The 26,684-nt window shown below is 36.1% G+C and overlaps 6 protein-coding genes and 3 non-coding genes across 10 annotated transcripts; 2 read left to right on the forward strand and 7 right to left on the reverse strand.

Moving 5' to 3' along the window:
• Window positions 1-53: 53 nt before the first annotated feature.
• Window positions 54-1,810, reverse strand: mup-2 (Troponin T). Its single transcript, NM_076675.10, has 6 exons — window positions 1,769-1,810; window positions 1,648-1,716; window positions 1,485-1,596; window positions 1,041-1,418; window positions 783-989; window positions 54-710 (listed from the first exon to the last, which is right to left on the reverse strand). The coding sequence occupies exons 1-6, from the start codon at window positions 1,789-1,791 to the stop codon at window positions 282-284; spliced, it is 1,218 nt and encodes a 405-aa protein (NP_509076.1). The 5' UTR covers window positions 1,792-1,810; the 3' UTR covers window positions 54-281.
• Window positions 1,811-2,121: 311 nt separating this feature from the next.
• Window positions 2,122-2,255, reverse strand: T22E5.10. Its single transcript, NR_071293.1, has one exon. It is a non-coding gene; the product is annotated as an Unclassified non-coding RNA T22E5.10 (non-coding RNA).
• Window positions 2,256-4,457: 2,202 nt separating this feature from the next.
• On the forward strand, window positions 4,458-5,071 carry nssp-78 (the record flags this gene model as incomplete). Of its 2 annotated transcripts, NM_001047824.3 has the most annotated exons (2): window positions 4,458-4,612; window positions 4,865-5,071. In NM_001047824.3, 2 exons carry the CDS (start codon window positions 4,564-4,566, stop codon window positions 5,020-5,022), a joined length of 207 nt encoding a protein of 68 aa, NP_001041289.1. The 2 variants fall into 2 exon arrangements, with proteins under 2 accessions (NP_001041289.1, NP_001041290.1); NM_001047825.2 differs by lacking the exon at window positions 4,458-4,612 and having other exon boundaries at window positions 4,888-5,022.
• A 249-nt stretch (window positions 5,072-5,320) lies between these two features.
• On the reverse strand, window positions 5,321-7,990 carry T22E5.6 (uncharacterized protein). The gene is made up of 5 exons (NM_076677.5): window positions 7,825-7,990; window positions 7,608-7,743; window positions 6,856-7,005; window positions 6,722-6,807; window positions 5,321-5,963 (listed from the first exon to the last, which is right to left on the reverse strand). Exons 1-5 carry the CDS (start codon window positions 7,981-7,983, stop codon window positions 5,745-5,747), a joined length of 750 nt encoding a protein of 249 aa, NP_509078.1. The 5' UTR covers window positions 7,984-7,990; the 3' UTR covers window positions 5,321-5,744.
• A 3,662-nt stretch (window positions 7,991-11,652) lies between these two features.
• On the reverse strand, window positions 11,653-12,364 carry K10C2.12 (Ubiquitin-like domain-containing protein). Its single transcript, NM_001270113.3, has 4 exons — window positions 12,342-12,364; window positions 12,202-12,292; window positions 11,846-11,909; window positions 11,653-11,801 (listed from the first exon to the last, which is right to left on the reverse strand). Coding segments are annotated over exons 1-4 (267 nt in total). The 5' UTR covers window positions 12,344-12,364; the 3' UTR covers window positions 11,653-11,691.
• Window positions 12,365-12,618: 254 nt separating this feature from the next.
• ctsa-2 (Carboxypeptidase) lies at window positions 12,619-22,193 on the reverse strand. Its single transcript, NM_076678.6, has 21 exons — window positions 21,881-22,193; window positions 20,650-21,174; window positions 20,144-20,216; window positions 19,982-20,100; window positions 19,744-19,936; window positions 19,079-19,697; window positions 18,286-18,659; window positions 18,094-18,237; window positions 17,922-18,043; window positions 17,438-17,875; window positions 16,423-17,392; window positions 16,234-16,377; window positions 16,063-16,184; window positions 15,835-16,017; window positions 15,623-15,788; window positions 14,327-15,573; window positions 13,956-14,280; window positions 13,762-13,907; window positions 13,641-13,718; window positions 13,262-13,595; window positions 12,619-13,158 (listed from the first exon to the last, which is right to left on the reverse strand). Exons 1-21 carry the CDS (start codon window positions 22,054-22,056, stop codon window positions 12,712-12,714), a joined length of 6,945 nt encoding a protein of 2,314 aa, NP_509079.2. The 5' UTR covers window positions 22,057-22,193; the 3' UTR covers window positions 12,619-12,711.
• Window positions 22,194-22,277: 84 nt separating this feature from the next.
• On the reverse strand, window positions 22,278-25,371 carry K10C2.2 (Gustatory receptor; the record flags this gene model as incomplete). The annotated part of the gene is made up of 7 exons (NM_076679.2): window positions 22,278-22,451; window positions 22,495-22,566; window positions 22,681-22,863; window positions 23,906-24,161; window positions 24,775-24,892; window positions 25,066-25,243; window positions 25,309-25,371. 7 exons carry the CDS (start codon window positions 25,369-25,371, stop codon window positions 22,278-22,280), a joined length of 1,044 nt encoding a protein of 347 aa, NP_509080.2.
• Window positions 22,492-22,572, forward strand: K10C2.11. The gene has a single exon (NR_071294.1). It is a non-coding gene; the product is annotated as an Unclassified non-coding RNA K10C2.11 (non-coding RNA).
• Window positions 22,492-22,572, reverse strand: K10C2.10. Its single transcript, NR_071295.1, has one exon. It is a non-coding gene; the product is annotated as an Unclassified non-coding RNA K10C2.10 (non-coding RNA).
• Window positions 25,372-26,684: the final 1,313 nt, after the last annotated feature.

Here is a 26,684-nt window from a genome sequence, read left to right on the forward strand (position 1 = left end):
CTTTCCACGAATTCTTGTTTTAATCTGTTTCATGAAATGCTTACAATTCGAATGGGAATGCAATTTTTATGATAAAGACTTTACTGATAAGCACAAACCGGAGAGTATGCAGAAACAGAGTACTTGAAGAATTGGAGAATTGGTTAATAAATTGGAAACAAATGCAAAAAGTTTTGATTGGAATATTAGAAAATGGATTTTTTTTGGTTGGGATTGGGTTTATTTTAATAAATTTGATAATCAAAAAATTGTGAAATGAAAAAAGGTAAAAAACAGGAAATTTATTCGACAACGACCTCTTCTCCAACATTTGGATCCTCGGTGACTTGTTGTGGCTCGAAGTCATCAGTTGGAACGAAGAGTGGGACTGGCTCGACTGGTGCTCTGGCTCCCTCAACCTTGACCTGCTCAACGTACTTTGGTGGCTCCAAGTTTTTGCGGATCTGCTCGAGTTCTTCGTTTTGCTTGCGTCCCCACTCTGCTGGTGGTCGTCCGGTTCCGCGGACGAGGGAAGCCTGCTTCTCCTCTTCTGGGTTCTCGAACAAGTACCGACGGTCTCCGTAAGATCTTCTGTCGGTTTGACGGTCGAACTTAGAAGCGGTGGTGATCTTTGGTGGATGGACAGAGGAAGCAGCCTCCTCTGGGTCAAGTCCCTTCTTGAGAGCCTTGTTACGGGCGGCTTGACGTTGACGCTCGTGTAACTCTTTCATCTGAAGTAATTGAAATTTGGTTGAATGTCACACACAATATCAAATAAGTCTCATTGAATAGTTTAAACTTACGTCATAGTCTTGACGTTCACGTCTCTTCTCCAAGTCGTACTTCTCAGCCTCGAGCTTGACGATACGAGCATGAAGGCCTCTGATTCTCTCCTTCAAATCGTTTGGAAGAAGTCCAGAGACGTCTTGTACACGGCAGACGGCGGCCAAGAAGTTTCTCTTGGCATCCTCCATCTGTTCCTTGCTCATGACATCCTTTCCTCCCTTAGCCTGAAAGTTTCTTAATTAGTATTCGATTTAAAAATGATACAATAAAAATACCTGAGCCAAGTTTCCGAATTGAGCAGCTTGGTCTCCCTTGGAGGCGACAGTGAAGTTGCGTCCAGCTCCGGCTTCAACTCTTCCGTTGAAAGCTCCAGCCATCATTTGTTGACGACGGACCTTCTCCTCGTTCTTGCGGATCTTCTCGGCATCAGCCTTAGCCTTGCGTTCGTCTTCTTCCTTGCGACGGCGCTCGTCATCTTGACGTCTACGTTCAGCGAACTGACGCTCGTCCTCTTCACGCTCAGCTCGGCGCTTCTCTTGCTTCTCCTTGAGTTCACGAAGCTCTTGTTCGATTTGCTCCTTCTCAAGAACACGGCGCTGCTCGTAATCGAGAAGTTTAGCGGCTTCCTCTTCCTCGTGACGCTTCTTGGCGGCCTAGATATGAATTTGGTTAACAATTTTATGAATGAAACGGAAGGTCTCCCAAGAAGTTATACTCACCAACATGGCAATCTCAGCCTCAGTCATCTCCGCTGGTGGCTTCTCCTCTTGGACTGGAGCACGACGCTCCTTGACCTCTGGTGGAGCGACTACTTCCTCGGTGGTCTCCTCTCTACAATTTCAGTGTTATACAAAAAATCACGAATTCAAAGCTTAAACTTACGGCTCTTCAGCCTCAGCTGGGGCCTCTTCGGTCTCCTCGACCTCCTCCTCCTCGACCTCCTCATCAGAGCTAAAAAATTAAAAATTAGAATGTCTAGAAAAATGATAGGTATATAACTTACTATACCTCCTCCTCGTCGGACATGATTAGTTAGGTTTAGGTTCTGTAATTATATGAAAGTTAAATTCTCAAAATTCAAAATCTCAAAACATATTGATAAGAAGTGATGACACAGAAGAAGAAGGAAATTTGAGTATGTGCCGGTGGGATGTTGAAATCGACAATGAAGAGATATGAAAGTGCTTGCTCCGGGAGGCCGTCGTTGGCAGATAAGTGGGAGGGGCTGGCGGGAGCGGGAGCTCTCAGGGAAAAGAAAAGTATAACATACGGACACAATCTGTGCTGTAAACCTTACACCTACGCAGAGTGAGCAGCCGTGCCCTCCTCGTGTGGCTCTCGTCTTTCTCTCTGCCTGGGGCTTCCCGCGGGCAGTCTGCGTTTCCTCAGAATACGCAGACTTCTGTGATGTGCTATCGTAGAAATAGGGCATCATGTTTCGATCCGAAGGCTCAATATATTTTTGAATCACCAACATTGATTCGAGAAACGGGTTTCTCTGCTTCTCTCTCGATCACCAAGATGTGCACTTCACTATCTCTTCCTCCTACGCTGACACAGACAAGGGACCAACAAGAGACAGATGATGATGAAGAGTTTGGACAAGTTGAAAAAAACAACATAGTTTATACTGGTCAATTGATAAAAATTTCTAACAAGTAGTTAATATGTTTTAGAAATTACTGTGATTTTCCTATTATTCTTGTATCTTCCACTGCACACTAATTCTAATTGGTCAGCTTTAAAATAATAAAAACGCGTTAAATATTTATGTGGTTCAAAAAGTTTTGTTAAAATTTAGGTAAAATACGGTAAACTTATTTTATAATTACGAATTTTCAATGAATCATCACTTTTATTTAAATATTTTAACGCGCAAATGAAAACGTAGTGCTCTTTAAAATTGATCCATTTAAAGTAAACAAATCATTTTAATATTTCTACAAATATTAAATTTCAAAATTCAATGTTTAGAAATCAATGATATTTGTGTAATAGTTTCCAATTTACCGAGGCACCTTGCCAATCGGCTATCATCTTTTTCCAACAAGCTCGTTTCCACCAAAAATCCACTCACAGTGGCCCCTGCAATAAGACAAGCGGGGCGAGCATACGAATAATATTTGGGTGGCACAATTGTAAAAACGCAAAACAATAATACAAATATTCTTTCTTTTCATTTGAATGCAGCTGATGATCTTCGAGACGTTTTCATTCAAATTCTTGTAAGCCAGTGTCAATTGGCCGTCTGGTTCAGTTGCGGGGATCCAATTAAGGGAATTTGAAAAATTGATTCTAAATAATAAATAAAACATTAATTTCAAAGAACATAATAATAAACAAGGCAAAAAAATTACGAAAAGTGTGTTCAATGTGGTGACAACAGTCCACACTAATTAAATTATTGCAAAAAAATAGTGTTATTCTAAGAAATACGAACATCTTTGTGAAATACAAAATAAATGTAGTAATTAATCATCAATTTCAAAACTTTAGTCTAATTAATTTGATATTAACATATGAGATCAAAGATATAGATTACATTTTCGAAAATGTCAAAAAATTACCCTTATTCAGAAAATGTATGTTTTTGACACCTTGTATTTTTCTTGTATTTTATAACATATTTTTTGAAACATTGTATTTTTGGTTTCTAACTAGCAAATTAGTCTATGGTGGAGTAGGGGCAGTGGGGTAATTTTTCTGAACTACCACTCTTATAGTACCAAAACTATCAAATATCATAGTAAAAAGTTTCAAAAACTCTTTGCACATATTCAAAAAATTGACACACAAAAAGTGAAAATTACTAAGTTTTTATCACTTTTTGAGAAAAAATAGCACAGTCGCATGTTCGAGCGAATAAAATGTTTGAATATTATTATTTAAAACATAGGTAGACCATGAAATTTGAAACAATTTTTATTTGGCCATTTTGGCACTATAGATTTTTATCAATTTTCCACAATCGCGCTATTCTACGCTTAATGCCACCGAAAACTTTTAGAATTATTTGTAATTCTGTAGTTAAAAATCTAAGTTTCACTCTGTGAAAATCATTTTGAACTATTTTTTAAGATATTAGATCTATTGATTAGCAATTTTTTAGATTATTTGTTGCTAAAAAGCTGTCATTCGCTAGACTTTAGGAATGAGAATTGGTGTTTCAAAAAATTATGGCTAAAATTAAGTCTTGAAAATATGAGTGTATATCACAAGCAGCTACCGTGTTTTAGCGCGTTTTCCTATTATTCTATAAAACACGTTTCAGAGATGTTTCTGGAAGTATTTTTGGCAACTGGTTGGAATCAAAATCAATTAAAAAATCTGATTTATTCAGAGGGTTTCAGTGACTTTCGACGTTTTTTAACCAGTTTTAAATATTACTCAGGTTATCAATAATCGTTTTATTTAGTTTTTCTTTTTATAGATTCCCAAGTTTACGAAGATATAATCTTAAACTTTAGTCGAGTCATTTTAAAGGGTGTAAATATTTTTTATTTTGCTCAAAGTTTCCAGGTTACTTCAGCTTTTCTATGTAAAATTGTTATTTTCATAAACACTACATTTAATACTTTACTGCACCACATTTAGACCCAAAAGTGACGCCATGCATTTCAACTCAACCCCATTTCTTAGGAGAGAGGCGGGGCCTAGTTCTAAAATTGGTATCTGTGGGTAGCTGTGAACTCGAGTGGGAGCCACACGCCTTTTTCGTCACTTTGACTTGTCCCTCTTGACTTCTATTAAGTTCTTTTTGCACCCAATTTGTTTGGTATTTACTTGACAAGATTTACTATGTCACCTAAATTCATCACACTTCTTCTGATTGCTTGCCTTTTTGCAGGTACGTTTTTCATAGTTTGAAAATGTTTCATACTTTGTTTTACGATACTTTTTTCTCATGCTGCATGTTGTACTTGCAATATTTCAATTTAAAGTATGTGTGTGTGTGGGAGTTAGTTAGTTACTTTGACTTGACAAGTGAAAAGAGTGATGTTGAAATTGAAATATGTAGGAAGTAAAAGTAGTTTAAAGTACCAACAACATATATTTAACACATTAATTTCAGCATTTATAAATATTGTTTAACTTTCAGGAGTATGCAGTAAATTTATCGCAATGATTGACCGAGCAGAAGTTGATCCTGAGGAGACTATAGACTTGGAGGAGGATCGCAAGGTGTGCTTCTGCTGTCGCGCATTCGTCTGCCGCCATCAATTATGTCCTTGTTCGCGGTTCACCGCTCTATTTTGATTTTTTTGTGTTTATTTAAAAATGAAGTGAATTAAAGTGACGTGTTTTTATCCACTCTTTTAACAAATACCGATAAACTTCCACCGAAAAGTAGCGCTTCATGCCTCAAACATGATTGATGGTAGAACAATACTCTGAATTTCTTTGTGTTTCTTCCGCATCTTTTCTTAGCTCCCATCAGTATGTAAACGAGCTTGCGAGGGCCACTTGGGAATCACTGGCAGCGTGATTGAGACACTAAAAACGACGTATTTTCCAGTCCTCGAAGATCCCGTTCTAGATATAAATATGTATTGCGTCATCATTTGAAAATGTTTTTATTTTTTCTGAAAATACATTTAGAAACAAATTGAGATCTGGAATTCGGCGGGACTGAACAAAATTTGAGCATTGTTAGTGTAATGTAGAACTACAAGGAAAGGTTTTCAACCCTCAGACATCAAATCGAAAACGGCTCAGTACCACTCAAAAACTAAAATTTCCGAAATGATAATTTACCCATAAACATCCTTAAATGTCGAAAGTCTGCCAAAACTGGCTGGAAAGTAGAGAAAAAAATTTCAGATCAAAACGGTTGGAGTTCAGAGTGCAGAATGCACATCTCTCGTTTTGATGTCTGTCGGGACGGGAAAATAAAAACCTTTCCTTGTTAGATAAAATCATCGGTAAAAATACATAAAGCTTCAGAAACATTGACAATATTTTGCTGAGCAAGACTCAAGCTACACCCTTCCTCCATGATTTGTCCTGACCAGTTCTACCCCGTCACGGTCACTCTCGTTCACATTTGATGGTATTGGCTGATGTCGATTGATAAGTCCTCTAAGACGAGTTTTCGATGCATCCATCTGCTCTCTAAACAAGAAGTAGAGTGCTCCAATAAATGGAAGTAGGCCACCGAGGAAGAAAAACCAAAAGCCGGATCCGATTTTGTATTTGTACTGAAAATAAAATCGTTTTGAATAACAAGAATTAATTAGCTAGGAAACAGTTAAAATATGTTTTTTGCTTCGTTTTACCAAAATATGTTTCTTTAAACTCAAACTTTCAAATTTCGTCTACACTTTTTTTTTTAGTAAAAAGCTAGGAAATTTCTATAATTTTCTGATATCAATAACGTTTTGATAAATTTGAAGTATCAAAATAATTTATGCGTTCTGTCTTAAAAATGTATGTAGGTTATTGAGTAGTGGAAGAATTCAGCTAAATACAACTTATATATTTGCTTATAATGACCTAGAATTCTCCAATTATTGGTGGGCTGGTAACCTTTCAGACCTTACATCACGTTTTGGTTTTTTTCAATGTTCATTTTTTCGTAGACATTTTTTGTGGGTGAAAAATTATTGATGAAAACAAGAGATTTTGGTAATTTAATAAAGTACTTCAAAATATATTATAACTTTATTTTCCTCAGTATGAAGTTTTTAAAAAAAGTAATCGTAAAAATCATAACGATTTATTTTTATCATATTTGCGTCAGATAACTTCAGCTTATGATTCTAATACACCCTTTCGAAAAAAGACTATTAAATTTGCAAAGAACACTCGTTGCAATACCAAAACACTTAAAAATAATTTTCATAGTACGCTTCGCTGAACAAACAGCTTATTGAATTAAAGGCTAGAAACCCTTCTGCTTCGATTGGAATATATGAAGTAACTTTATACTTTCTTTGAATCATCGTAAAAATCTTACATCTTCTTTTCTCAGAGACAATGGGAGAAGATTATCAGTGTAAGTTTCGTAAAGTACAAGTAGTAGGAGAATAATCCAAAGGCCAACTGCAAAAATAAGCATTAATAGTTTGTAGTCACGTTTTGGAACCGCACCTGGAACGAGCATTGCATGGAAAAATGCGAGTTTTCGCTTTTTTGTCAATTCTGTAAATGACTGGCTACAACAGTGTCCAATGGTATATGCGAGGTAGAAAATTTGAAACGCCAATATGACCAGAGCAATGTGGAATGTCACTCGAACAACTGAAAAATAAATATTTAGTGGAGAAAAATAAACTTATAATATATTTTTAAATAATACCTTTATTTTTTATTACAGCCACATCGAAACACTTTCAACTAAAGTTAAAAAACTTAAAACGTTTGTTTATCGTTTCCTTATTTTCAGATAATTCTTATCGAGATCTGCAATGCAGGCCAAAAAACAATTGGGACGACCTACATGCCTAATTATTGATTGATTTATTTATTTAACTTAACTTAATGTTTAATTATTATGATAAATTATTTTAAATCAATCAAAAAAACAGATTTCCACAATTTCTGGTTTCTAAAAACTTTCGCCGACTCAAATTTGAGCAATTGTTGAAAATGTTAATTTTCGGTTGTTTTGACAGTTTTTGATGATGCCAAAATTGCCAATTTTCATCCGTGACTACATTTTGAAAACAAAAAAGTAAATGTTGGCACAATTTGTCATCTCAGTCGTGTTCCAGAAAACAGATTCAGAAAACTGAGATTTGAGACACATTGAGCTTGAAACGTGAACTTTTTCGTATAGAGAAATTTGGAAATTTTTCATATTTTCGGCAATCGGGAGTTTTGGCAAAATTCAAACAACGTACCAGTTGAAGCGGCCAACACTTTGGTAAACGGATCTGGAAACTTTTCCGCTTTATCTTCAAAATCCCATGGAAGGCAGAAGATGTTCTCGTTTCCTGGTGCATTGTTACGGTAACAATCGTGTCCTCGAATTCCTCTCTGAAATATATTTTTAATTATTCAAGTATAACAACTTAAACACCCTATTCTTCTCAATTGAAATTTAACAAAATTACTTACCTGAAACTCATCGTTTTCGTTTGGTCTGTCCAAAACAATCCAAGCATTATTAACAATTCCAAATGACGTGAGCATAAGTGAAAAAACGAGACAACCAACTGATACTACAAAACGCATTATATCTGGACTCTCCGGAGTACTTGATATACTTCCCGGCATTGTGAAAAGCTGAAATACAGAAATTTTAATAAGTAAAGTTTGCGCTTTCAAAAAAAAAAAATTTCAAATTATATATAAAATAGCACAGAAAACATGAGGATTGAGGCCAACAGAGAAATCTCTTGGGAAACATTTGCATTTTGACTTGAGAATAGAGGGAAAAGTGAAAATAATTCAAGTTTGAAGATGGGATATCTACTTGCTTTTCGACTTGTTTAGAAATGTATGAATGAGTTTTGAATTGGTTTTTTTTTGCACTTGCTCGAATTTTTTATTCAATAAAACTGTTTTCATTTTCAAATACCTTATGTACAACAAAAAATGTTGTCTGACTACCAATTCCTAAGATATTTAGAAACAAGGATAGCTATACAGCAGTCTCTACCTGTCATTTCTCTCCCATTTCCTCTTCTTGTTAGATCGTATTGCCGTCGTGGAAATGTGGGAAAACGAGAACCCGAGATAGAGGAGAGACAGTAAGAAGCGTCTGCGATCTACATCTGAATAGCGCTATCTCATCCACCAGTTTCTGCATAACTTCAATGAATCAACAATAGATGCGCGGGAGACGCATTGATTCGGGTTGCAAGGACGCCAGAAGTCAATATGTTGAAATAATGAGACGTCCAGTTAATTTAAGATGGTATATTGTTTTGTGTACAACAGTTTCGAAAATGTTCTGTGTAAAACGGGAAAATCGAATTTTTGGAAAAATAAATAAATTAATAAAAAGTTGTTTCAAAAATATTTGCCAAAAATTGTTATAAATTTTTTCTTGAAATTTTGAAATTTTAACAGTAATATCAACAAAACAACTCGGAAAATTATCAACTTTGTTGATTCAAAATTTGTGGATTCAAATTCTCGCAAAACTAAAAAAATTTACAAAATATACCAGGAAAACTATGCATTTAAAAAATTTAGATTCCAAATCGCAAATTGAATAAAAAATTTTAATTAAGAACCATCCAAAAATCAATGAAAATTTTTGATTTTTGCGAATTAATGAAATCTCAAAACACAACAGGTGTTTTTCTTATAACAGTTTCTTTCAGAACAAAACAGTTCTTTTGCAGATCAAAATACAACGGAACACTTCAGGTGAAATTTAACAAAATGAGAAAGCAGGTGAAACAAAGACTTGAGTGAAAGACCAAGCAGTTTGTGTAACTTCTTGCTCACAATCTTATTTCAAAATCTTTTCCTCGCAATTTGCTCATCTTTGTCTCAGGCTCTGTCCAGTTGTAAAAAGTAATATAAAAACAGTGCTTTTTCATTAAAACAAATATCAAGGCAACTCTTCTGCCGGTTTTCATTGTTTGGTTTGAAAGTGCTTTTCTGTTTCAACCACCGAAAATTTTTTGATGAATCAGCTACTCAAGAAAAAGGAAAAAAAAACAAACTGATGAAGAGAGGTAATCCTCTTCTCCGTTTCCCTCTCAAGAAGTCAAAAAGCAATTGGTTGCTATAGTAGCAAAGCATATGTAGTATAGCAAAAAGAGTGCTGGACGCCACTTGAGTATTGACATTTTGAAGAAAAGGAGAAAGAGAAAACGCGTTGACAGATATAGCTGAGTGATGGAACTGCCCGTTGGAACATTTGCTGATAGAATTTAACTCAAATATAATTCGTTTGATTTTTTTTTCGAAAGAATCATCAAAAATTTCACAACAGCATCGCGTCTGAATATGTCTGAATAAAAAGTTTTGTTAATGAAAATTAGTTAAGAAAATATTTTCAAAGACATTTGTTTTAATTTTTTTTTCCTTAAAAATATTTTGAGCCCAAAAACAATTTAATATAAATGTCTTTAAAATATTTCACAGCAGTTTTAAATTTCAATTAAAAGTACCCAACATTTTTAATTTTTTTTGTTGTCTTTTCAATATTTTTGTTGGAAACACGTGAAAAAGTCTGGAGAGTCATTTGCAATTTAGATGGCACACTATTCCTTTTAAAGTAATTGAACGAAAAATTAACTTGCAAATATCAAAAATGGTCTGACGCCAGAAGGGGAAATTCTAACAATTTTTCCAAATTTCGGACATTTACCAAAACGTTGACTGAATAGTGTTTTGTTGAGACCTTAACGATTGAAAAAAAATTAAAAAAAAAAAAAACTCTCAACCACATGTTTTAAAACAAGTGGTGCAGGATCTGACAAAATATGGATGGGTGATTCTCCCTCTACCACCGAATTTTCCTGACATTGCTCTAAGTGATTATTGGCTTTTCTCCGATCTGACTCTTGCCCTTCAAGGTATAGCTTTCAAAACAAGAGAAAATTTCAAATCTGATATCAAGCAATACTTCGAGTCCCTGCCCGCTGGATTCTACAGGCAGGGGATCCACAAGTTACCTCAACGTTGGCAGGACGTTGTTGATCATGATGGAACATATAACTGATTTCTTGTTTTAGTTTGCTTCGAGAAATAAATGATTGAAAAATAGGACAGGACTTTCTTGCCAACTTAATAAAACTGTAATTTAAACTCAACTTTCAAACGGTGAATATCAAAATAATGTGCGTAAGTCATTGGTTGGGCATGAATTCATTAATTAGTATAGTGTTAACAACTTTGCGTGTTTAGTGTTAAAGAAAAAAGTAAGAATTGGGGGTATTCTACAATTGTTTTTCAGAAAACCAAAAAGCAAACAATTTTTGAAACGTGATATCAACAAGTTGTGCACCTTCAACAAACATTTCCGCTCATAATGAGATGTTACACGAAAAAAAGCATCAGAATCGATTTCATGGCATATGAAAGCGTTAATGAATAAGAAAACGAGAAGTGTCTCCTGCTCAACTCATCTTCATTCCAACACTTCTCGCAAAGCCAAACCTAATGAAAAGATTTCTTTCTTTGTCATCGTCGAATTGAAGAGAAGACAACGGAAAGAGGGGAGGGCGAGAAAATGTATTTTTCTGGCTGCAGAGGTCCGAGAGTTGCCAAAATTGACACAATGCTCAATGGTCAAAAGCAAGGAGCCAACAAAGTTGAGGCGAAGAGGGGTAATCAATTCAAGACACGCATGAATAAGAGATAGAAATCCAAGATTTCATGTTTCAATTTTGACTTGTAACAAAAAACTTTTTTCATAATTGTATGTATATACGTTTCTTTTTTTCACCCAAACCTGAGGCGTTGTTTTTCAGAACCAAAATAATCCCAAACTACCAACTTTCTTAGACCTTCTGTTAAAAAAAGTATGGATGTTTAAAGTTTTGGAAAAAATGCCGTCAGTGTTGTAAAACACGGAACTTGATTTTAAACTGACTACCGCCCTTTAATATATATTTTTGTTATCTATTACCCATTTTTCGTTAATTTAGTTACATTTTCAGTATATTGGTCCACAAAATAGTATCACATTTGCATACTTGTCTACTGAAAATACATCTTAATTAAGAAAAGAACACGTAATAAGTTACAAAAATATGCATTAATGGGTCATACTCAAAAAAAAACACCAGACAAAAAAAAAATATATATATATAGCTAAAATCTTATATTTCTGGCAAAATATAAGATTTTAGCTGAAAAAAGGCTATTTTTTCAAATGTTTCAAACGATATAGTTTTTTGATCAATGTTCAGAACATCTCATAACAGAATTCAAATATCACCTTTTACTAGTTAACTTGCTCTTACAGATAGATTCAAATCATAAATAAATCAATTTAACTTTATTAAGAAAAAAAACAAATCAAAGATTTGGCATGTCTTGAATCTCGACATAAGTTGGAGTAGAGTAAATAGTATATCCATCACGAATTCCGTATTCACGGAGTGGCTTGGAGTCCTCTAGGTGAGTTGCTAGAAACATTAGACTTTTGTAATTTTTTAGGTAAAAATCTTACTCCCAAAGACAATCCATTGAATTTGTGAAGGAACAGTAGTCATCTCTTCAATTTTAGATTTTGCCTGAAACAGTTTACATAGGAAGGTTTTAGAAGATATGAAAATTTATAGATTTTCTAGAATTTGAAAAATACTTTAGTATGATATGTATTTATTTTCAAAATCAATCAAATTTTCATTCATTTCTCTATTCTAATTAAAAGTGATTTGAATTTTTACTACATATGTAGGCATGCAAATAATTTGTTCCTAAGCTTTAATTAAAATAAAATAATTACTTTTCTGATAGGGGCATACAATAAACACGTATAATACTTTTGGTTGTCAACTTTATCACTCGAAGTGTAAAGCTTACCTCAGCTACTGTAGCATTATCTCCAAGGTTCAAATCAATAGTATGTCCTGCATACTTTCTGGTTTTGTTGTAAACGATAGCTTTAATGTGCCTGGAAATAATTGCGGTTAAAGTTTTGAAAAATTAAATAGAAAACTTACATCTTTATTTTGAGTGGCCGGTCAACTTTTCGAGACGACGCCACACTTTATATGTTTTCTAATAAGCTGCATTTTGCACAGAAATTAAAGTGCCTGTTCTGACCCGCAATTATCGTTTTTGTGTCCAAACGTTCTCGAATTTTTGGATAAACATGACAGTATAATTTGGGCTAATCAAAAACAAATGGAAGAATAGAAAAATAAGAAAATACGAAATGTATTCGTGCATGATGTTAATATTGGTTTTTATCTGTGTTTAAATAAACAAATACCCATTAAATTTTGAAATGTTTCATTAGAACCTGGAAGTATTGAATATTCGGATTATTTTTTGAACACATATAGTATTTTACAACAGGAAACAATTATTTTACAATAAAAACTTGGTAATCAAAACGATAAACATAGAGAAAGAGACCGATAAAACTGAAGAAGTTTTAGTGGTAGTAATTACTGGTGCAGCAGTTGCAGTTGAGGAGACAGCACCTGATGTTGGAGCAGATGAAACTGGCACAACGGTTAAGATAGGCCCAGTAGGTCCTGCTGTTGCTACTGAAGGAGGTGGTAGAGTTACTGGTGACTGATTGGTTGGGCTTGGCGTATTTGTTGTTGAGGAGACAGCACCTGATGTTGGAGCAGATGAAACTGGCACAACGGTTAAGATAGGCCCAGTAGGTCCTGCTGTTGCTACTGAAGGAGGTGGTAGAGTTACTGGTGGTGCTTGAGTTACTGGTGACTGATTGGTTGGGCTTGGCGTATTTGTTGTGCTGGTTGAAGCAACTGGAGCACTTGTTCCAACTGGTCCAATTCCTTGTTCCTGCAAAACATTCGCTTTGACTTTTATGTTGTGGGTTAAAAATAGACTGATCAGCAAATTTTTAAAATTATTCTAATTCAAGTAATGATCCCAGAAAACTTACAAGGAATTGGGCAAGAAGTGGCTGGCGCACCATACTAACAGCAATTGATGTGTTATAGTTTCCTTGCCCATGGACAAAGTTGTTCATCATTTGAAGAACTGGTCCTGGACGATCAGTTGGTGACATGTGTCCGGCTCCCTTGACAGTCAAAAGGTCAATAGTCATGTTGTTCTTTTGGAATTTTTGAACGTATCCACCAATTTGTCCTCCGTACATCCACGATCCTCTTGGCTGGTTCGAAACAAACGTTTGAGCAGCGGCGAAGTTGTTGATCATTGACTCGGCTTCGAACATTGAGCACACAGAGTCTACATCTCCGTTATAGATTAAAACCCTGCAAAAAATTTATTCAATAAAATGTTGTTTTTCACCATTTTACTTGAGATTATAACCGCTGTTAAGAATGTCGGTGAATACTTGAGTTGTGTCGTTGTAGAGATTAGCGTAGTTAATTTTGCTGAAAAATAGCTAGCATTGAAAATCAAGAATTACAAACTCACTTGCAGAATCCCCATCTTGGAACTGAATCCGGAATATGGAGTGCATCACGGACGTGAGACAAACTTAAATAGTTGTTGATAGCTCCTAAACTCCAGCACGAGTATCCCCCAGTAGCATCAGTCGACAATGGATCTTGTGGGGCAGTCTGAAATCATATTGGTTTTTCGTTGAAACTTTCTATTGTAGTACAAACCTTGGTAATAGCCTGTGGAATAGAAGTCTTCAACTTGTGGTCCACGTCGAGCCTGGAGAATTTCTCTTTCATCGCAAATGGATTTGCCTGGTCTCTTGGTGTAACATAGCAATCTTGATACAAATTATACTGATCGTACAATGCCTTCCAGTTTCTGTCATACGACAAGTTTTCAACAAGGTTCGCGCAGTCTTGAAGTGTCTGGTTGTTAGGGAACTGCTTGGCAATTACATTGACTCCAGAATCAATTGTAATGTAGTAGTCATAATTGCAGTCACCAGAAGAATCAGCTGATGGGCAGCAAGCACGAAGCTTCTCCCACATTCTGAAAATAAAACAGTAAATCTAGACGGTGATCATGAAAATCCTACGGTTTATCGTAAATTCCGTGGAAGTAAAGGAAATCTGGAAGCGTTCTGACATCGTTCACAGCACTGACCATTCCATTTCCAATGCCCATACCACGAAGCTGAATGTTAGATTGTCCAGCCTGGATCTTTTGAATCAAAAGTCTAGTAAGAGTTGGAACGTATACTCCACCATATGATTCTCCAGTAATATAGAGCTCGCTGTTTCTGTGTGGTGGATAGGTAACGAAGAAATCTTCCAAAGCGGTGTAGGTGTCCAAAGCGGTCTTATCGTCATCCCATGTTGTATCGTTGTTCACGTTCTTATCTTGATATGAGAATCCGACTCCTCTTGGAGAGTCAATAATCAGGATGTGAGCAGCCTTGTTCCAGGAGTAAATGTTTTCAAAAAGAGTTTCGCCATCAGGGTTCACAAAGAATGGTCCGATTTCGGAGAAAAGTCCTCCGGTTGAAGCACATCCTGGTCCTCCCTGAAGCCAAAGAATGATCGGATCTCCTTCATTTCCGGACTGTGATTCGACGAACCAGTAGAAGAGCTTGTTTCCTCGAGTTGCTTGGAGATAACCCGAGTGTTGCATAAAGTTGACGTTCCATGTGACTCCTGGTAGAGAGAAAATGTGATCAGCCTTTCTACGTGGAACTGTAACTGGAGCTGGTTGGTATTGTGGAAGAAGTTGTTTGCGAGAATAGTCAAGAGTCAAGTTTCTATTGTAATCCAATTGGTTCACAAAGTTGTAAATCATTTGAAGGGCTGGTCCCGGGCGATCTTGAGGCACAAAGTGTCCGGCTCCCTTAACCGTCAGTTGATCAAAGACTACCTTGGTGTTCTTGGCAGTGTTGGTGTAAGTGAACTGTTTCCAATAACCTCCGACACGGGGCAAGAATTGACCTTGTGTGTAGTTCCATGGCCCATGCTGACGGGTAACAGCCAAACCATTGTCCTTGGCAAGTTTCTCGAGGAACCATTGATCTCCCAAAAATTGGCAAGCCATATCAACATCTCCGTTGTAGATCAAGAATCTCAATGGATAACCAGTGGCGAAAATGTCAGTGAAAACAGAAGATGTGTCATTGTGTTGTTGAATATAATTCTCGTTCATGTTATCGTTGCAGTCGGTCCAGTATGGGAGAGAAGTGGGAATATGAAGGGCAGTACGAACTTCTGGAAGATTCATATAGTTTTCAGATGAAGCTCCGGAGAAGCAGGTAAATCCTCCGTTGGCATCAGTAGACTGATAGTTGATCTTCTTCTGAAAGTCGATAAAATTAAAGAATATATTATGTTGAATTCAAACTAACAGCCTGGTCCACAAACAAAGTAGATGGAAGGAATGGCGAAACATCAGCAGCTCTCTTTGATCGTCTGTTCTGAACTCTGCGAATTCCACTGGCCAACTCATTCAATTTTGAGTCTCCGGCTCCTGGGGCAGTGTAGCAGTCGGCAAATGTATTATAGACGTCATTGCTGAAAAATAAAAATTTAAAACTTTTGCACGTTTTTTAAAACTCACTCGGTGGTCCAAACATCCAAGAATCCTTGTTGGGTAACAAGTTGACCGCACTGACCGGCAAGGGAGTTGTCATTAACTTTAGGCCACACATTTCCAGAAGTGTCAATGTTGACGTATTTAATGTAGTCGCAATAGGCTTGGGGAACAGAAGTGTCACAACATTTAGAGATTGCATCCCAGTCACTGGAAATTGAACTATTAATGAGTTCAGTTTGGTAAGATTCTTACGATTTGTCCCGTTCTCCTCTGAAGTAGAGGAGGGAAACAGCGGAGTTGATCTGTTGAATTCCTGACAGCTCTCCATTTCCAATGGCTACACCGACAAGGTTCACATTTTTTATTGTACCGGTCTGAAAATTATTAGAGTTTAAAGAATTTTTAAAATGAAAAAGTTTTTACTTGAATAGCGTTGATGAGTGCACGAGTAAGTGTTGGAACGTAGATTCCACCATAAGACTCTCCAGTGATGTAGAATGGACGGTTTTGGTATTCTGGGAACTTGTTGAAGAAGCTAGCAAGAGCCAAAACAGTATCAGAGGCGGTCTGAAATCAAATTTTTGAAAATGAACTGAAACTCTGATAACCTACATATGTGTCATTGTACATGGTATCAGGTGCAAATTCGTTACTGCGGAAGGAATATCCAACATCTCTTGGCGCTTCAAGGAAAAGAACGTTTCCGGCCTTGTTCCACGAGAAAGTGTTTTCGAAAAGAGTTTTTCCATCAGCATTAACATGGAATGGTCCAAGTTCCTCCAAGAATCCTCCAATCGAGGAGCATCCTGGTCCACCATTAAGCCATAGGATAAGTGGATCATAAGTAGCATTGAGCTGTGACTCAACAAGCCAGTAGTGAAGGTAGTTTCCTGCGGATGCATTAAGGTATCCAGAATACTGTTTGAAGTTTGGAGTAAACGTAAGACCAGGAAGATTGGTGACTTCATCTTGAGCCTTAGTCTGAGTTGGTGGAGGTGGTGGAGCATCGCGTTCAGTTGGTTGTCTAACAGTGTCTTGCTCACCAGTCTTTGCAAAATTACCTGCACGGACAACCTTGTGGACCTTAACGTGAACTCTGTTTCCATTATGAGCGACTCCAGTTGAAGAACGATTGAGGGATGCAGCGAGTTGTTCTGCGACCACATACGTGTTCTTCAATGGGTGCAAAGTTGTGTCAATAACAGTAGGATTGCTGTAGTCTTGATTACGGAAGAAGTTGGCAATCATTTGAAGTGCTGGACCTGGACGATCAGTTGGAACCAAATGTCCAGCTCCCTTGACAGTGATAAGATCAACAGAGAAGCCAGCGTTGTTGTCAAATTTCTTGGCGTATCCAGCGATTTGTGTCATATATCTCCAATCGGCACGTGGCTTGGTAACTGGTAATTGATTCTTGAGAGCAAATGCCTCAATGAACCATTGATCTCCCAAATAATTGCATGCTTGATCAACATCTCCGTTATAGATCAACACTCGAAGTGGATACTTGGAGTCGAGAATATGTTGGAATACGGATGTAGTATCGTTGTGCTGTTGAACATAGAGTCCATTGATGGTGTCACTAAAATAACGTTTTAGAGTATAATTCAAACATATTGATACTTACTTGCAAGCGGACCAGGCTCCTGCTGCAGAAGAAACGTGAAGTGCACTGCGTACATCTGGAAGGTTAATCCAGTTGGCAGCTTGAGTAGTTCCATAACAAGCAAGTCCTCCTTGGTTGTCGGTAGAAGACGTGGAAATCTTAGCACCTTGGTCGATGAATCCTCTCATGTGCTCCTTCTTTTGCTTAATGCTCATTCTAGATCCGAAGGCTCGGTCGGCCTGTTGATAGCAGTCTTGATAGATGTTATAAACGTCGTTCAAACTGTTCCAGAATCTTTGTTGACCCAAGTCAGCAACCTTGTTAGCACAGAAAGATTTATCGTTTGGAATGGCAGTTCCGTCTGGCCCAAGGTGAATGTATTGAGCAAAGTTGCAGTACTCAAACCATTGAGAGCTGGTCTTTGTCTGATTGCAACATGGCTGCAGGGAATCAAAGTCACTGAAAAACACAAGATTAATCTTAAAATTTGATTGAATGTGCGCACTCTTTGCTGAAAAGCCCGTGGAAGTAACTCATCATGATTGCGGAATTGAATTGTTGGATGGCAGAAAGCTCTCCGTTTCCAATCGACATACCAACCAAGTTCAGTTGTGCGAAATCTCCGGACTGGAATTAGAATAAGCTAACTGTGATACAAATATTTAAAAGTATCATACCTGGATTTTGTCAATAAGAAGGGAAGTAATAGTTGGGACGTAAACTCCACCGTAGGATTCTCCTGTAACGAAGAATGGGCGGTTGATGTATTCTGGATAGACAGTGAGGAAATCTTTAAGCGCGAGGTAGGTGTCGGTTGCAGTCTGAAACAGATAAATTCCTTTTCTGAAAGATCATTGTCATTCAATTACTCTCTGATCATCCCAGATCGTGTCATTGTTCAAGCTTGGGTCTTGAACTGAGAATCCAACTCCTCTTGGAGATTCCAAAAAGATCACGTTAGCTGCTTTGTTCCATGAATAAACATTTTCAAACAAAGTTTTGCCATCAGGATTTGGATGGAATGGTCCCAGCTCTGTGAGCATAGCCATAAGACCTGAACATCCTGGTCCTCCAGTAAGCCACAAGACGAGTGGGTCGGTGGTTGGGTTTCCTTGAGACTCGACAAACCAATAATGAAGATAGTTTCCGGTAACACCATTCAAGTAACCCGAGTATTGCTTGAAGTTAAGTCCGTATGTAATTCCAGGAAGGTTCCAAACTCTGTCGGCTTGCTTACGAGTCCCTGTAGATAGTGATTTTTTCCAATTGCGGTCTTTTTTTCATATTTGTTTTTTTTTTTGGTGTTTGCGAAGATGTTACAACCATTCTAAACTACATAGAAAAAATGTTTTTACTTGTTTGTTCAATCTTTGTTAAGTTCTGCAATCGAATAATACATCGTTTCCTTTTACGGTACTTTCTCCACAAAGATCATATTACGCGGCATGCCTAAAGAAAGTAAAACGTTAACTGATAAGAACTCTCCTATTCGTCCTATTTGTGGTAAACTTTCACTGATAAACTATGCAGATCTAAAAATTTTTAAGAAGAACTAGAAGAAATGTTGCGACAGCACTTTTATTGTCATCCCGTAGCCCACTGATAATTTTTTGTGACCAACTGAAATTCGCGTCTTCTGAGTCTCTTCACGAGAAGACTTACAAGTTTTTTGTGGTGGGGCGAGGAATTGGGAACGAAGAGGTGTAGCGGTCAGATCGTACGGTACTTGATTACTGTATCCACCATTAGTATTGTACAAATAGTTATAGAAGATTTGAAGAGCTGGTCCTGGTCTGTCCATTGGCACCATATGTCCGGCACCTTTCACAGTCAAGAGATCGATGCTGAATTGCTGATAGTTCCATGATTTGAGATATCCGGCAAGTGTTGGAATGTATTTGTTCTGAGTACCCGCGCGAGTGAAATTCCATTGTTGACGGGGTGTTGTGAGAGTCATTTGATAAGAAACAGTGGCCAAGTTCTCAACGAACCACTGATCTCCCAAATAGTTGCAGGCAAGATCGACGTCTCCGTTATAAATGAGAACCTTCAATGGGTATCCAGAATCAACGAGAAATTGGAACACTGGGGTGGTGTCTGGGTATTGTTGAATGTAATACTTAGCGTTGATATCGTCACTGCATTCTTGCCAGACTGGGGCAGCGGCAGGAATGTGAAGAGCGCTACGAACATCGGTACGTCCAAGCCAAGCGGTGGTAGCATCATCAATATAGCATGGATAGTTGTTGAGAGCATCAGTCGACATCTTGTTGTACAACGACTAGAAATAAAAATTTTTGTGTTTTTATTTTAAATTACTGACTTACCCCTTGATCAATGAATGGATTGAAACCGTTGCTGAAAAGATTGTAGGCGTCATTGGCTCCAGTGGTAGAAAGAGTGGTTCTCATGATCTTTCTCATTGTTTGTTGATGAACCTTTGCATGTCTCTCTTCGGCTGCTCCGAAGACTGAAGAATCAAAATTGTAACAATCCTGGTACGAGTTGTAGACGTCATTGCTGAAAAAGGTTGACCTTTAAATTAAAAGAAGGGTTTTTCCATACTATGTTTCCCAAATGGAGTTCAATGAGAGGTTGATAACCATCTTTCCACAGGCAATAGCTTGAGCGTCATTTGTGTCATTTCTCGGAGATGGATTTCCAAAGTTGTCGAACACAACATACTGAAATGTACCTAATGAATAGAATTAAAAATAAGAAACGAACCTTGGAATAATCGCAGTCAACCAGTGGATTGTTCAAAGTATCTGGGCAACATTGGCGAAGGTTCTCCCATTGTCTGAAAGGATATTCATTTAAAAGGTTAGTACACGGTGTTTGCAGATATGGCGGAGAATACCGGCCTTACGGGCCATGTTAATGTGCATGTGTTCAAAACAGAAAGTATGTATAGCCCATTTGTGAAAAAGTGATACCAGGTGTCAATTATTTTTTAATACACCTTTGATTTTTCTGTATACTTTATAATTTGAAATTTCATAACATTCTTTTTCAACAACAAATGAATAAATCTTTAAAAGGACATGCGAAAACTTTACGAAATTACGATATAAATAGGAAAACGTGCGTAGGAAGAAAACAACTTCCGTTAACCATGCATATTCTCAACACCCGTTTTGGCAAACAACTCTTATCCGTGTCCTACTAAATCTTTCAATTTTGTGTTTTATTATATAACTCCAACGAGTATGTGAGCTCAAAAATTTACTTACGTTGTTCCAAGCATTCCTCTGTAGTAGAGAAGATCAATTCCTGAGTTGGTAAGATGCTTACGACTCAAAGCTCCATTTCCAACAGCAAAACCTTTCAGATTGATGTATGGCGTGGTATTGTTTTGGATCATCTGAACGACGAGCTTGGTAAGGGTTGGAACGTAAACTCCTCCGTATGACTCTCCAGTGATATAGAAATCTCTTCCCTGATATTCAGGGAATCTTTGGAAAAATTGAACCAAGGCAAGAGCATTATCAGTTGCAGTCTTGTCGTCGTTGTAAAGAAGATCTGGAGTAGCGCTTTTTTCTCTGTAGGAGAAACCAACATCTCTTGGGGACTCCAGGAACAGAACATTTGCAGCCTTATTCCAGGAATTCACATTTTCAATTACAGTGACGCCATCCTTTTGAATTCTGTATGGTCCATTCTCGCTGAGTAGTCCTAGAAGTGATGAGCATCCTGGACCACCATTGAGCCAAAGAACGATTGGAGCTGTTTGTGGGTTTGTTTGAGATTCCACAAGCCTAAAATTCAGAAAAATTTCCCTTTTTGCTTCTTGATTTATTATTATTCTCTCTAGACACTTTCGGCAGCAGCGCATTGTCACTCTATTATCGTCAGAAAACGATTTTCTGACGAAATTCATGATAATGAGTTAAGCACTACAAAGTTTGATAGCACAATCGTCGTCATGAATTAAAGTTTCAATCGTTTAGTACTGCTTATCATCAGTACGGTGTTAAATGATTTATTCCCGCTTACGAGCAGATCATCTTTAAAGATTTTCACACTTGGTGTCCATTGGAATTGTATATTTGCTTACAGTCCAAAAAAGAATTAAATGCAAAATGAAAGCTAGGAAACTAAAAATATGTTATAATAAAATATGGAGAAATAATAACTTATATCGATAAATTTGAGACAAAGCTATTGAATTGTGAGACTAACTAAAAAAGAAGGGAGTGCATAAATGTTTATAGAAAACAGTTCAACTTCAGATTTATATTTATCTTATACTATATCAATAATTCTGGTTTTTAAAATAAAAATTATTGATGCTCACTCGAGTTATATAACGTTGAAGCTTAGGTACTTATTTGGTTGAAATCGAAAAAAAACTTTTTAGAGTTTATACCTCTTCCAGGCTTGTTAAAAATGGAAAAATGTGTTAAATTTTGTTATATTTTCTGAATGCAGTTTACAAGCTTTACACTTTGAAAAAAAACTAACCAATAATGAAGATGATTTCCTTGAGATCCGTCCAAATATCCGGAATATTGCTTGAACGTTGGAGTGAATGATAATCCGGGAAGATCGTTAACGAGATCGGTGTCCTTGCTCGCAATCCGTGAGGGAGCTGCTAGCGCAGCGCCCAGAAGGCAAAGGATGCCCAGTGATCGGAGCATTACCGGGTTTTCCGGGTGAGCGTCCGATTGAGAATGAGCTACCATCTTATCACTCGGTTAGGGTCTTCACCCTACCCTACCCGGCTCCGCCCAAATTTTACCTTTTAATGACGCCAGGTGCTGTGTACTTTTCGCCTCTTTGGAGTTTTTTGTCAGTGTGAGTTATGCATGGCGATGCTTATTGAGTTCAGTACAAAGTTAAAAACTGTGAATACAATTTATTAAACAATTGTTCTACATTTCAATGCAGCAGTTATACAATGCTCAAAACTAATAAAAACAACGAAACAATAAAACAAAACTTTTAAAGCATTCGAGTATGTTGTCTCGAATAAATATTTGACTTCCAAAGCGGGCAGCTGCTCAATTTTCCGCGACATCCAAAAGTAGTTAACCTGGAAATTATCATATAATCTGTGATGCCACTTGTACTCCTACCAATGAGTTTATCGCAGGCGTGATAAATTGCAAGTCGAACAATCGTAAAGATGCAATTTTCAACTTTTCCAACTGAAACCTTGTTAATTTTTCAAGAGTTTGATTTTCTGATTTTTTGCAAAATACAATAAAAGCAAAGAAACGATTTAAAAAATTTATATATTTGATCTCACTATCATTGTTTACCTCAGAGTTTGCGTAGGAGCAAACTAGGAATAAAATGCAAAATGGTGTAGAAATGAACGCAAAAACTGTAATTGACATCATGTTTTTCAGAATCAGGAGTAAACAATATGTAATCAGTATCAGCCACAAAAGCAGAATAACTGATACTTTTCGGTTGTGCAGTTGAAGGCAAATCGTGATATCCTAAAATTGTTACACCATTTCTAATTGTTACAATTTTAATGTTTTAAAACGAAAAAAATTGACCATTTATTTGTGACAAGGTTCCAGCATCTACATCTTGAATTTTGGTTGACTTCGGACATTTCACGATTTTAAAATGGTCCAAAACTATCGAATTTCGTAAAAAACACATCTTGAAACTTTTTCAAAAACGCAATATTCTGAATTTTGTCTACTTGACAATTTGAAATTCAATAATTGTTTAAAGTGTCCTCCTAAAATAAAAAGTAATCCATTTTTGTAGCAAAAACCTAGCATATATTATTTGAAATATTCTAATATTTTTTCTAATCGCAGAATGATTTGTTCTTAGCATACAATAAGTATTTTTGCGTTAACATGTCACAGTGTCACAAAATCAATTTTTCTTGTCAAAGCATAATTTTGCAATGAACACTGAATAACAAATAGAAAATTATAACAGTGCTCAACCTACAACTATGTTTAGCAATTTGCATTTTATTGGATCATTCTTTGTATGTTTTCATTTTTGGTATGTTCTTATTCTTGGTGTGTACTTTTTCTGCAAGTATTTAGAAAAGACTGACTAGATCTAAGGTTGATGGAATTGTTTGAGCACGGCGACGGGGCTAAAAAGTTGTTTTTGAAATAGTTGGAATATTTCTTAAAACGGTGAATATGTCGCATTTCCGTGAAAGATCTTGACCTCCTCACTGATGATAAAATGGCCTTAAAGTCACATATCAACATAATTTCACGTCTTGCCCTCCTCCGATCTGAGCAAATCCTAAAGTTTTTTTCGTTCACATATTCTTAATTCTATGTCAACCTATGTGAAGTCTATGTAAACCTATGTTTCTCCTATTACAGAATGATGCTATGTTGTATTTCCTCCCTCACCCGACTCTAAACTTGCAAACACATAAGATTCTCCGATCCAATATTACACCAAACGAGTACTACAATGTTGCATTATAAAATTCAATTCACAATCTACTAAACCAATACTTCAAATTGTTCAAAATTTTGGTTATTCCAATACCTTCATTTTTAATGCCAAATGCTCATACTCTGTTCTTCCATTACATTTCTCCAAAAACATTCCAAGTTCGCTCAGTTTTTCTCCGATTCGATAAACGCAATTTGTCCAGATAACAAGAACAACTACGAGTCTGGTTGTAATTATGATGCATAGAATGACCAGAACAATATCGTAAGGCGAATTGTTGAAATGAAATTGAACCGATAGCAGAACAAGTGCAACACCGAAAAGTGCTTGCATAGTTACTACTGATGTTCTGAAAATGATTTTAAACATTTTAAGCGTTCAAAAAAGGAATTTAAACAGGGAAAGTACTGAAAGTTGTGGTAACTTTTTTTGCAAAACTTAATCCGGTTATGTACGAAAACACAAAATTATGTTATCTTTAAAAGTGAGGTTGAAAATTATTCAAAAATTTGGTTGTCGCCCAAGTTTTTTATTTTCAAAAATGAGGTTTTCACCGTTTTCTTCTTAAAATATTCAGAAGTTCTTATTGTCTATCAGGGAAAGTACTTCAGCTTACAATTTAACTTCTAAAAGAAATTTATGACGTTTGAAAGCTGGCCTCTAGGTCAGTTCAAAAAATCAGCGGAATTACATCACATTGAACTAGGAAAAAGTCGATCAGAAATTTATTCAGTGTATTTTTTCATTTCTTTGAAGCCCGTGAATTTGTTTCAAATTTTGTGTTTTGGACATTTAAATTGTTCGAAAAAAAAAACATTTAAAGTTTAATGTGTTTCATTGTTTGTGGATTTTTCCTATGATTAGTTGAATTGGTCAATAAAAATTCAAGCATATACTTTATCTTAATATACTTTGTTTTCAACCGGTACTCCTTATTTAAATTTGTTTTTAAAAGTATTCACCTTAAAAGAGATGCTCTATTGTTTCTTATATCCAAAGGTGAATCGAAAAATCTTGAGAGTTCATTTTTCGTCACTGTGGTCATTGATATGCATGTCAACGTAGAAATTGACGAAATACCTGAAAAAAGTGAATTTTGCTCGTGTATTTGCTGTCTCAATTTTATTGTTATCATCTTCCACGAGACTTTGTCAAAGATTAGCTGTTTTCTGATGAGGATGACGTTTTAGAAACAAAAATCATATTTCGTTATTATTAGTAATAATGCAAATTTTTGAAGAAAAAAAACGAACCAAAAAGTACTGTTCGCATATTCCACAAAGAAGAAGGAAACATGAGAACTTGATAAACAGCGTGAAGCAAAAATATGCCAATTAGAATTGTTACATATATTGGATTTCTTGCCAAATACAAAAAGAGACAACGAAGAACAGCCTCAACTATAGCTTTTTCCTGCTCTAGTTTCAATCCCTGAAAAAAAAAGTTAAAATACATATTTTGATTTATTTACAATTCAAAACTTCCTTAAAACTAACTTCAAACTTGCAATTAAATTTTTTTCTCAAGCTTTTGAGCATTTTCTCGAAGGAGGAAGGCATCAGAAGTTGAAAAAAGAATAATGCAGGTCTCTCAGTTTTCAATGAACCATGGAATGCTACTCCGGAATTGCGCAATTTAGGTACGCATAAATGACCCGAAGCATGTGTTTTTCAAAGTAAGTTTTTTTTATATAAATAAATAGTCTATGAATACTTATATTATTCAACCTAAAACTCATATTGTTTTCTAATGCTTCCGGAGGTCCGTACGGAATATATGGCGCCGGGCTGAAACAATGTTTCCCCGCTCTTTCTGTGCCAACATACATATTTTTACTTCCAAAAAATCTTTGCTGGATTTACTTCGGAAAATTTTACTATGATTTCTAGTGGAGATAAAAAAGTTGATTCTTTTTCTGACATTCAAAATCTTATAGGAAATATTTCTCTAATTTCAAAAAATTTTATGTATCTAATTCATATTGAGCAAATTGAAATGTCCGGATTTTTTTTTGTCAGTTTTGAGCTCTACTAAAAAAAATGAACTTCTCTAGAAAAATTTATACAAAATGTTTTTATGGCCCTGTTAATCAAATTAATACAAAAGTAACAAAATTGTAATAAAGTTTATTCGTCTTAAGCATATTTCCAAATTCTGGGATAATATTGCAATTACAAACTACGAATAGGAAAATAGACATTGTCTTATTGGGAGATCTCCCAGAGAATGGTCGTGGTATGAAGAGCTGTTGTTATGCTTCTGCGATCTTCGATACTACACTCACGAACTATTTCAAGATGTTTGTCTACACATGAGATCGCTTCATGCCGGTGTTTGTGTAACAATGCCAGTTCATTTAAAAAATCGTTCTGGGTCGCATCTTGATGATTTGATAAACATTCACTATATTGAAACACGTCACCCTTAAAACATTATCTCGCGAAAATACAAACTAGTTTTTTTTTATTTATTTAAATTTACGGTTTACCAAATGCCGTTGCATAATTTACTCGTGATGTTTTCAATATGAACTAAAAAATGTTTATTATAATATAATAATGGTAATAAATCGCTCAAAAGTTTTTTGTTAATGTTTTAGCAATTGTTTTAAGTTTTGAAAACTTTTGTATGGCATATAAATAAACAAGACACAATTATTTAGGTCTTTTAAGTCAGATGAATAGATCATTTCAAGTGATTCCCTTGACCGTGCGGTCGAAAAATTGCATAATACATACTTTTAGTAATAAATGATGATGCATCCGCAATATGTTTTAGATGCATTTGAAGTAAGCAATATTGTTTTTTCTTGGGCCGGGGCGGTAGTCTGCTAGTCATTAGTGATGCATCATACTCAAAATAGCCGTGTAAA

The sequence above is a fragment of the Caenorhabditis elegans genome, chromosome X, assembly GCF_000002985.6.
Source record: "Caenorhabditis elegans chromosome X".
NCBI classification, from domain to species: Eukaryota; Metazoa; Nematoda; class Chromadorea; order Rhabditida; family Rhabditidae; genus Caenorhabditis; species Caenorhabditis elegans.